At 42.0% G+C, this 11,372-nt stretch overlaps 1 protein-coding gene across 1 annotated transcript; it reads right to left on the bottom strand.

Moving 5' to 3' along the window:
- Window positions 1-2,901: 2,901 nt before the first annotated feature.
- Window positions 2,902-10,881, bottom strand: mrpl39 (mitochondrial ribosomal protein L39). The gene is made up of 10 exons (XM_037091621.1): window positions 10,707-10,881; window positions 9,406-9,612; window positions 9,064-9,203; window positions 7,751-7,850; window positions 7,388-7,455; window positions 6,580-6,692; window positions 6,301-6,366; window positions 6,012-6,165; window positions 5,506-5,553; window positions 2,902-3,078 (listed from the first exon to the last, which is right to left on the bottom strand). The coding sequence occupies exons 1-10, from the start codon at window positions 10,741-10,743 to the stop codon at window positions 2,995-2,997; spliced, it is 1,017 nt and encodes a 338-aa protein (XP_036947516.1). The 5' UTR covers window positions 10,744-10,881; the 3' UTR covers window positions 2,902-2,994.
- Window positions 10,882-11,372: the final 491 nt, after the last annotated feature.

The following is an 11,372-nucleotide window of genomic DNA, read 5'->3' as shown; positions in this document are numbered from 1 at the left end:
TACTGTAGATGCTAAGATATAAGTATTAGCGCGCCCCTCTCTGAAGTGGTTGCATGGGTATTAATAATGTCTTTTAAAATCAATTTGGGATCTCAGGACTTCCAGAGGCTTGGATTACACCAGGCGAGCTGTATTGGGTTGGTTTTTGGAAGTTTTAAAACAAGTCTTCATAAACTGTTTGGCTTTGAAGCTCCGGAAGTGACTGATTTTAACTTTTCCTTCAAACATTTTTTTTTTTAAGTGGATTATCAACATCTATACAGGAACAGCACCCCCGCTTAAACCCCAGCCGAGGGATTTCTGTTGTACACTTGTTAGAAAGTGTTATTGTGACATTCATTGACCCACGATCACGAAGCAGACGGGTGACAAAAAGGTGCACTTCTGTAAGGTATGGAGGTATTTCCAAGGACTCCCCATAAACTCTAAAAAATAATCTAAAAAAAAAAAAGCTACAGTAAGCACTTTCATCCTGTCTCTAATTGTTAAAATGAAGCTGAATTATGGGCTTAAAAAAAATGTCCTTGTTAAATTTTGAGAGGTGACAAAAGTGTGTTCAGCCTCGGGTCGAGATCCTGTGCTCAAAGAGGTGCGACTGAAAGAGATTTAAAGGCTCACGGGACAAAAAAAAAAGTCTGTCAAGGCTGAAATCAGAAGTGTTTTCAGTGTACTCAGTAATGTTTTCTGTTGTGGAAGGAAAAGGCTCCACCTTTTCAACTCTACGTGTTTTATCCCTTCAACGATTAATTGTTATTTAGAACTAAAACAATCGATTGTTTAAATGACAGCTTGCCAAAATGAACTAGGAAAACTATTGTGATCGCCAATGAATCGGTTCGAGTCAACATCGTCCGACTCCAGCTTCTTAAATGTGGACACTTTCCGGTTTCCTTATTCCTCTACGACATCAAACTGAATTTATTTGGGTTGACATTTGGAGACGTCATCTTGTCAAGTGTTGGAGTTCTTCAGTGCGGAGAACAGAGAAGTGTTTCATTAACCAGAATCCAGCTGATAAATGATTCCCCAGTGAATTACTATTGACTAAGCAGGTGTTAGGACCCAACAGCGGATTGATACATTAAGGCCCAACTCGACAAACATTTGCTTTCCATCAGTCCCTTCCACTAAGAAGTTAAATGAGGGAACCCTCTGGGGTGCATTCGCCGGCTTCATGGAATGGAAAACAGCAACACATTATGAATTCATTTCTTGGAATGCATTATTCCGGAGTGTTTTAGTCGCTATTCAAATTTAATCGTGTTTGAGCGAGCAGCATCGCAGGCGCACCAGGCGTTCCTAAACATCTCTCGAGTGCCACAACAGCAGCAGCAGCAGCAGCGAGGAATTCAGGGCACCGATTCAAACATCTCAATCGGGTGTTGGTGGTGTGTGACTGGCTCTAAGTCCGAGGCATATGTCCCTGGGTGTGTCTCGCACGTTGTCAGTGTGTGTTGGTGTGGGGGGCGGTGGTGTAGGATGCTTGAGTGGGAGCAACAGCTGCACACCGACTAACTTCCCCCCCTCCCCTGAAGTTCTGCTCCATCTCCAGACGTCCATTAAAGATTTGGACTGTGATCAGGAAAAAGGTTCCCCAATCATTGAGAAGTAGAACACGCCTTAAATAACCTGATCATCCACGTGTTTGGGTTTTTTTTTAAGGTTTTACGCGACTTTTTGTTGTTGGTTCAAAGACACACACAGTGGCAGGGGCTCGAATGTCAAACAGTGATCTTCAGTGTACAATTGGGGGTGGGGAGAAAGGGGAGAGGGTCTGTCACTGGTGATCATTAAACATTAACAGCTGTTGGTTACCACCTGTACTATTACACAAATGTTGGGCTAACAGCACGTGCTATCGAAAACTAGTGGCATTTTAAAAAGTGTGTTAACATTCATACACTATTTGCCGATTCCTTCTAGACGAGTCATTAAAAGAACAGCTTTTTTCAGCAAGGATCTCTGTCTGGTGTTTATCCTCTGCTGACCGGCTACATTTTATCATCTTGGCCAAGAGATAGAGAGAGAGAGAGAGGACACCCATAATGTGTGATATTGATCGTCTGAAGGCACCTGGAGGTCGAGCACACAAGCAGAGCAGCAACTGGAGGATATCATCGTTTAGTCCGTCAGTGGATTTATTTGATTTAGACTCAACATATGATCTATAAAATGTCAGAAAATCGTGGGAGTTGCTCATTTTGTTGTCGTTAGCATGTTGTCTAGCCACATGTATAGCTAAAAGCTCAAGGATATTCAGTTTACCATCGCGTACGATAATGAGAAGCAGTAAATTCTCACAACTTCCCTTCCACACTCCTGATGCAGTGATGTGGCATCAGGGGTTTTGTTTGATCACAGGGCGATCTCTGACAGAAACCGGGAGCGCTGTGTCTAATGTGTCAAATCGCCTGGAATCCTGGGGGGGAAAAAAAAAAAAAAAAAAAAAGAAAGAAAAGAAAAAGGAAAACCACCTCATGGCTCCGATCCTCAGGCCTGCTCACACTTTCTCACACTTGACTCACAACACACTGAGGATTGAGGGCCACCTGTTTGATGAGTGACAGACACAACAGCTGCACTGCTGCCTGACCTTCATCCAACACACACACACACACACACCCTCTCGCTTTTGTTGTTAAGCAAACTGCTGACACACACATACAGGCGCACATCCACACGTTTCCATTTTCACTCTCTCTTGCTCCAACATGCCCGCGATCAGCTGAACAGCTCTAACCCTCCTCCCCCCGGGGGGGGGGAATCATTTTTCAACACACACCGCAACAAAAATGCGCATCTTTTTTTCCTTTTTTTTTTTTTTTTTTTAACAACAGTGAAGTCACGGAAATGATTCCTTTCACTTTAAATCTGTTTCGAATAAGCAAGAGATACATGAAGTGATTTGTCATATAGTTTTTTTTTGTTTTTTTACACATTTATTGAACAAAGGGTACAGTCAGATACATGTTGTGTGTATGTGTGTGTGGAAGGTTACACAGGGGTCTTTACAGGCTGGTCAGAGGCGGGCGAGAGTTGGGAGGGTGGAGCTGCTTCTTCAGGTCCTGACAACTCAACCTGTATGAAAAAAAGAGAAAAAGTCACATATGTAAACCATTGTCTCCAACATTTTGTCTGCTGTTTGTCTTTAAGTAGAAGCTAAAATTCATCTTTAAAAGGACGTCTCTACGGAGGGGCGTGGAGGCATCTGTTTGTAGCGTGGGCGGCTGTGTTTTGAGCGCCAGCTGGAGGCAGACGGGGAACATGCCTCCCTACTGCCTGCAGCCGGCTTACAAAATGCGCCTGCCCACGCCTCGCTGCTTCCACACACACCCGGTTTCTCGGAATTCTGGACAGAGGATATGATGCATTACAACGGCATGAAAAGTACAGAGCTGAATCAATGTCTCTTTAAAAAACAGTCTCTGAAATGTTTGGCTGCCGTACAGTGATGCACTCGATTGTTTTTCTGTTCTTTTGTCCATCTGGATCTAATGGAAAACAATGATGTATGTAGTCCAAGGCTAGAAACTGCAGATGCAATATGAAATGAGTCCCAACTGAAACTTCTAATCCAAGTCGAGCCACAACAAAAGATTTCTCTGCAATCACACTGTTTTTGGTTTTAGTCTCTTCCCTACTTATTCAGGAAGAAAGAAAGAAGAATACAAACTCTAAAAATAAAACAGTATACAGCAAGAATTCAGCTTTGAATAGCTGTGTTGACTTTGCTGTAGTGGTTTCACATCAACCTTTAGTGAACTGAGACACGTGATCGCTCTCTGATGGTTTCATTCCTCATTACATTTGGTAATGCTTTGGAGTACAATCAGTAAATTAAGGTCTAAATATTCTGTACATCAAGGGCTGCCAATAAAAAGCACCTACTACTACACTTTCATTTGCTGGATGTAACTGAACCACCAACTCAACTTTGTTTTTTTTTAACGTGGTGTCTGATAACCTGATATAAATGTAGTTGTCTGTTAACAAAGGGAGATCTGAGCTTGGTGTCTTGCCAACCTCTACTTTGAATGTTGTGTTTCCAAATAGAAACAGTATGCCTTTAAAAATAAGAAAAGGACAATTGAATCTTTCTCCATGTTTCACGTTTAAATGACAAAAACAAGATCTAACTTGTAATACAAGGATCATTCTTGAATGTGTGAAATACACATGAGCCCCTGAGTCAGACTGTTTTCAGTCCAGTCCTTGCAACAATTTTTGCATTTTTTCCAAAGAAAGAGGAACCAAATATTCTACCTGCTAATGCTGTACAGAAGACAAACAAGTGTCCTGTGGTTTTATAGACAGAATAAAAACATCCATGACATTTCAAACAATCTCAGAAGCATATCATGTGCATTGAGGCTTTATGTGACTACATGTACTGAAGGTAATGCTGTATAAATGTCCTTCAGAGAGGCGCCGATCCTGGTTCAGTTTATAGCTACTCTACTGATTAGTGGTGATGCTCTGTTAACACGCAGGACAAGAAAGGACAGGACGACTGCCCTCTATACATACCGAGTGCACAATCAACACAGCAAACATGTCGTGCATCACACCGTAATATGGAACAGCGTCCTCTCAGACCATAAAACTGTCCTGTAGCTCCGGCAGCATGCCAATCCCGCGCTTGGAAAAAACTCCAGAAAGACGTGATCCAAATATACCCCCCAGATTTAATGTCGTTCCAACTCTGTCGTCCACTTTTGTCTTTAAAGTGCTACTTCAACTCCCGGAATAACCGACACTCTGAGAAAATAAAATGTAGGCCACAGAGCACTGTATGTCATCAGTTGCCAAATCAAGTGTGTCTATTAATGAGTACATCTTTTTTTTTTTTTTTTCTTCTTATCATTACGCAATCAGTACTGCACGGAGAATGCCAAAAAGGCTGCAGCAAAATATATTTCGCCTAGATGGCTCCATCCAAAATTAACTCGTAGCCTAGTTTGATTTGGAAGAATTTATGCGTCTCTTTATGCGCTCCAGTCCAACTTGGTTATGCTCAGACAGAGCGGATTCGGCTGCATCAATCTGTGATGTACAACGTCGTAGAATGAGCCTTGAACCTGCAAGGATTTAAAAATACTTCCTCCTTGGATCTCGTGTCAGCGGCGGCGTCTTTGATGTCGAGTTCTGAAAGCAGCGGTTTGTCCTTCATGACGAGGACGACACCTGCCTTTTCCTCAACACTGCAGCCCATGTTGAGTCTGCTCGCTCTGTTTTTGCCAAAATATGAATGCAAAACAATAAAAAAACAAAAAAACAGCTGTTAAATCCGATCCTCTGGCTACTTTGCGCAATCTGAAGTGATGGCTGCAGCCAGGGTGGCTGTGGACCAGGCGCTAATTTGGATAAAATCCAGCATCTAGACCAAGCAGCTGCCCCAAAACACTGACATCCCTCCTTCCCTGAGTTGGCCTCAGTGCTCTGGCTTTGATGTCACTGCCTCTGGAATAGTGTGAGGTAGGAAAGGGAGATAACTGTTGTTCTTACCAGTTTCTCTGCCCGCTGCCTCAGTTTCCTCCAGACTGTGTGATGAGCCTGCAAAGAAGATGACGACGTGACTAACAGACACAGATGAAGTCCTTTCTCTGTTTTATAATACAGGACGAGCTTTGATATAAAAAGAACAAGTTGTAATATATGACATCTACCATAGAGATGTCGCTTTTATTAATAATCTTGAGGCAAACACGTCTGCTAAATATACACGTTAGCAAAAATAAACTGACTTTTCCTTGGTGACAGTGAATCCTGTGAGGGTGCCAGCAGATGACATTTCACACCGATAATCACCATTGAATTAGACGTTTTTTAAGCTACAGAAACCGCGGTGTAATCAGCTTTCCTGTAAAATGTCGTCTAAATCCATGTCCTAATACAACTGAAATAGATAGAAAAGTATTTTAACGAGATTTAAATAAATAAAAACGAAACGGTCCAACACATACAGTATTCAGGTGCCGTTACGTCGTCATGTTCCACACACACGTCCCTACCTGCAGCTGCAGAGGCAGAGAGAGGCCCTGTGCTCGACGGTGGAGGCCCAACGGTCCCTGTCCCAGACTGTGGAGGGCCGTCACCTCGTACTGAGAGCACAGGCCTGTCCTGGCCACTAGGGGATTCCCACTTAGAAGCACATGATCACCACATCTTCAAAAAGAAGACAGTAAATTAGGATTAAGATTGGAGAGGAGGTGGGACAAAATACATACTCTTCTTTAGACAAACATGAAACGTGAAGGCAGAATTTAAGTTTTAAACCACAACGTGTGAGTAAAAGGTCACCTGTAGAGCATCACTTTCCCTCTGGCATTTTGTGCTGCCTTCTCTTCCACCTCTTCCTGTTTAATCCTAAAACAGAGAGAAGAAATTCAACAATGGTCATCGTGTGTTTTTGAGTGCACTGTCGAAGGACGATGCATAAAACAAAGAGACTCATGCAAACGACAAAGAAATAAAGAGGTGTGAAGTGAGAGAGAGGTATAAAAATAGCCAGTAGGCAGTGAAAAGAGCTATGAAAGTGTTTCAGTGATGACACGACTGACTAGGAGTCAGCCCACCTACCTGCTGTGTGAGAAGACCTCCAGCGCCACAGAGGGCGCCACCTCTAGAGGCTCCCAAGCCAGGTCCTGGTGGATCAGCTGCTGGGCCCCTCGGGTCAGAGACCGCAACGACTCCTGTAGAGGGGAAAAAAAAAAAATCATCAGCGTCGGTTTGCAAACAGCTTTCGCTGACAAAAGATGAGGAACAGTGAGCGATGCAGGAGCACAATAATCTGTGGCATGAAGCAACAAATAAAAGCTCTGAGTCATTCCTCCCCTGCATCTGCTGGTGACAGTAAAACTAATATATCACCAGCTGTCTCTCTTTCGCACACAAACACACATTTAAATAAAGAACAAAAAAAACAAAAACAAAAATCCATATGAGATACTTTAATACCTATCAAAAATGATCTTATTTCTGCCAAAATACGACAAAAGACAGAATTAAACAGGAGTTTAATTATGGAGGACGTAAGCACAACAGAAATAATGACTGCATGAGTGATTGAGTGCTAGCAGAAGTTTCTTTATCTGATATTCTTTGCTTTTCCTGTTACCACTGGAATCCATTTCAACTAATATCAATCTTATTCACTATAGTGTCTGTCACTGTGAGGGACACAACCTTTTAAACCCTTGGAATCTACAACAGGCCAGTATTTGATACTAAAAGAACTCTGACTCAACATCATCTGAAAATCTTCAGGTTTTGCTGACCCCTAATGGATAAAATTGTAATTAAACATTTCTTTTGTTTAAAAAAAAAAAGATGCCAACATGTAAGTAACGAGTACAGAGGCATCACACACACAAACAGACCTACACACCTCAGAAGGAGTCCATGAGTCCAGCTGAGGGTCGAGGACCACGTCGCAGCAGAAGGCTCCTGATGTGACTGCAGGAAAACACATGAAAACTGTTAGATAAAGAAAACCAAAGCACTTATGTTGAGTCAGTCTGATTGATCTATTTTTTTTTTTTACAGCAACATAACAAACCCATCTGTTATAAATGTTTATCCATTTGTCCATCTGCTATCAGGCAAAGACCAGACTTAGCATCTAAGTTAGCCTTTTTAATTCTGCATCAATAAGTTCCTGGCAGTGATCACCGATGACTAAAGGTAAATCCTACAGCTATTGACTGGCTGTTTCAGGGTATATCTTAGACATATGGAGAAGCTCCTCTACCTGGCACCTCCGGTGTGTTCAGCAGCTCCACAGTGAAGTCATCCTTGAATGCAGACTCCAGCACCTGGCCCAACAAGGCCACACAGGAACGCCAGTAAGCCTGAGGGGAAATAAAAAGGACACGCTGAATGAATATTTTAATGATGTCGTTCAATGATTTTTCTAATAAGATGTAGATTAAAAAATTCCCCGAAAAGCATTTTGGGAGCTTTGACACAGTTGAGGCATGGACTGTGCACAAAAGTGAACAGTATATTTGTCGCTCTCTGCGGTAAAACTGACACCCAGGAGAGTTGGAAAGATCAGGCTGATGTAGAAATGTCTGAGTTTCTGCTGTAGGGGGTTCATATCTAGTTTATTCATGGTGCAGATGGCAGCACATACATACACCCCAGGCTAATCTATACTAATGTCTATAGGTATGACACTTCCATAGGATACACACAGTGGACAGCTGTACACATTCATGACTTTTCCAAGACGTTGAATATCTCAGTTAGAGCACTTCATGATCCCCAAAAAACTATTCATTCCTAAATAGTTGATGTCTTAAAGATGAAAAAAGGTTCAATTTTTTCCCCCAGTAGAACACTCACATATGTATATTTAAAGAGTTATTACTCAATGTAATTGTCACCCTTAGTCATACTAGCTGCAAAGACATCCCTTCTAAAAGCTATCTGAATGTGTGTGATCAAGGACAAACGCCACAGTCTTCATTCTCTTAAAAACTGCATTTTGAAATCATCCTAAGAAAATATGACATCCAGAGTTCACCAAATAGAGGAAGTAGTGTGGTACAAATCCCATGCCCTCTGGGCAGTACTGTTCCTCTCAACAAGCAAACACTGTTAGAGGCACACAGAGGGGATTCCATTCTAGAAAGAACCTGTTTTACTGTGAGCTCGAAGATGCCAACAAGATTTGGCTAACTCAGATATCCAAAGCTTCATAATAGCTTTGTTTGACATAAAGAATATTTTTTACACAGAAGGAGGACTGCAGATGTTGTCCTTTATTACTTAACCCACATTAGCAATACAGAAGAGAGGACGGGATCTATATATGCCCCCCAAAAACAAGAGCTGCCAATAACGCTGTGTATGTATAATAGACGTGTCAGTGTTGCATTAAGACAGACTTTAAAAATAGTCACCTATCCTTTATAGTCAGACATGTAACACAGCCATGTAAAAGGTTTTAAATACATAACAATTACCTATTTCACCTAAAGTAGTGTTTTTTATAAAGCAAAAAGTGGAAATGCAAAGAATGTGAAAGCCTATTACAGTGTTTTTTTGATGCAAAAGTACCTGGTTGACCAGCGTTGGGTCATCGTCTTTAAATGTGAGTAGAGTGAGGGAGCAGGAGTGGGTGAGCGGCTGGTGGAGGGGCCACGGCTCCCCGTCCACCAGGGCCAGCGCCGAGCTTTTCACATGATGCTCCGTCAGGTCTGAGGGACACACAGAGGAGTTCATCCGAGTCCAAAACAAGCGTTCATGTAGTTGACCTGACTTTAAAGTGCTAACAAGAAGGGTTCAATGTAGGAAAATCTGAAGGGATTCAAAGATTACTCTTTTTTTTTTTTTTTAATTCATTTGTTGGCGTCAACACATTTCCAGATTAATCTTGCATCCACACCCTCTTTTACTCACGTCTGGCACAGCTCAGTGGAGTGGACATCCCTTTGTTCATGATGAGCAGTGTGCCGTCCAGCCCCGGGCCCTGCACGGACACCTCTATCTTCTCGACGCGAGGGTACAGGGTCCTCTGTCTGTCCTGCTCTCTGGAGAAGATGGCGCTGCGCTGGCTGCGGACCTCAGCCGCCGGTGGACGCACAGACGCTGCGGCAGAGGCAAAGCCTTGAAGGGAGGGGTGGGGTTCAAGCATAAAAGAGTGATGCAGGAGGAACAAAAGGGACCAAAAGGACAGAAGATTTTGCCATGAAGTTTAAACTTTCCCTACCTATGGCACCATATTGCTTATTTCATATTTCAACTTGTTATAAATGTGTTATTGGTGTTACTTAAAGCTGTCACTTAATAATTAATCACGTCAAACACTCGGAGACTACAAATCCTATAAAACAGTGAGGCTTCGGACTACAATTTACATCAAAAAGTTTTTGTATTTCACCTCAGAGACACAGGCACCGAACAAGCTATTGAGATGCATTCTGGGAAGTGTAGGCTCCAATGTTTTTGGAGATTGACCCATATTAAGGAAAAGTCAGGATGTGACTTTGCTCTAACTTCATAGTTCATGTCAGCATAAACTCTTTGCAAACTTTACCTGTACTGACAATTATATATCAGGCGATTTGAAGGTTATTCACAGTCTTGCTTCGTTAGCTTGCGGGACATCTTGTATAAAAGTCACTGCAGTGTAATACACAGGTTAAGGTTCGACTATCTAAGGACATGCTAATGATTACACAGGTTTTTCTAATATACATTTTGAACATGGTTATACAGTAATTCACCCCTACTTAGAATACTATACCGAGCTAGCAAGCAGCTAGCTAACCAATATTACCAAGCCTTATTAAAAGGAGTCTGCTAACTTGTGCGGTAACGTTATTTAAGAATTAATAAGGCTACCTGATATGACATAAGATATCTTATATCTTACAGCTTTTAACAAGCTTAAAAAACACGGCAAACATTCTAACATGTTATGGCAGGAAAAGCACAGGTGCATGACGAGGATTAATTATGTGGCGTCCTCGTATGGTGGATTTAGCTTAAACATTAACTGCTAGGACATTTTTCATGATTAAAGCCATCTTTAATGTTATCAATTATTCTTCTTCTTCTATGTCAAGTCAAAGTGTCTTTAGTGGAATGGTCTAACGTTACTTATCCAAACTCAACTGCAACATGGAGCTACATCCTGTCAATTTTAACCTAGCTAACTCACATGTTAACGCTACGATAGCTGGTATTTAGCTACTCACGGCGCTGGAGCACTTGACAGACGGTCCTGGTCGCCATTGTGAAGAATATTTCAACAACTACATAAAAAAAATAACTTAAGATAGACACAGAGGGCAAACAGATACAGGTCCGTCACTTATGTATCTATGTGAAGGACGCCATGCCTGTTCCGTGTGCAACTTATATTTAGTTCCGTGTGCAGCTTATATTTAGTTCCGTGCAGGAACTGATGTCAGTCGCCGGAAATGGCCTGTGTGGCCCAGGGGATGGAGTGCTGTTCCGGTTTCGGACAGCAGGTGTCGCTGTTGGTATCCGTTTCAGTGAAGCTTATGTAAAGGAATATTACTGCAATAATTGCTGTAGTCTGTAGACAGAGAGAAAATCATCCTCTCTGTCAGCACCATTTTAATCAAGACAGTCCCTACAACATCATATGTCTCCGTAGAATACTTATTTGATTTACTATTGGAACTTGTACTAAAGTTTTCATATTCATGGCGTCCCTCTTGAATTTATTTCTGAATTACCTCAGTGACTGTCTCCCAAGTGCTGAAAGACCGTTTGCTCTTATACTGATTGGATGGAATCCAAAGTTATGATCTTGGCTCTTACAGTCTCACATGTCCCCAATTTCATCCTCTAATGGACTCTAATGGCACTCAGAATTTGACAAATGCGTGTTGGAT

The sequence above is a fragment of the Acanthopagrus latus genome, chromosome 24, assembly GCF_904848185.1.
Source record: "Acanthopagrus latus isolate v.2019 chromosome 24, fAcaLat1.1, whole genome shotgun sequence".
Lineage (NCBI taxonomy): Eukaryota > Metazoa > Chordata > Actinopteri > Spariformes > Sparidae > Acanthopagrus > Acanthopagrus latus.
The sequence above is the reverse complement of the archived record's forward strand: the minus strand, read 5'-3'. Positions and strand labels throughout refer to the sequence as shown.

What these genes read in the sequence shown, in the direction of transcription:
- mrpl39 (XM_037091621.1), bottom strand. Translation starts at nt 10,743, where the DNA reads ATGGCGACCAGGACCGTCTGTCAAGTGCTCCAGCGCC. An exon ending in GAACACACCGGAGGTGCCAG is followed by an intron (nt 7,456 to 7,750) that starts GTAGAGGAGCTT and finishes GTTTTCCTGCAG; the next exon opens with TCACATCAGGAGCCTTCTGC. An exon ending in GAGGTCTTCTCACACAGCAG is followed by an intron (nt 6,367 to 6,579) that starts GTAGGTGGGCTG and finishes TCTCTGTTTTAG; the next exon opens with GATTAAACAGGAAGAGGTGG.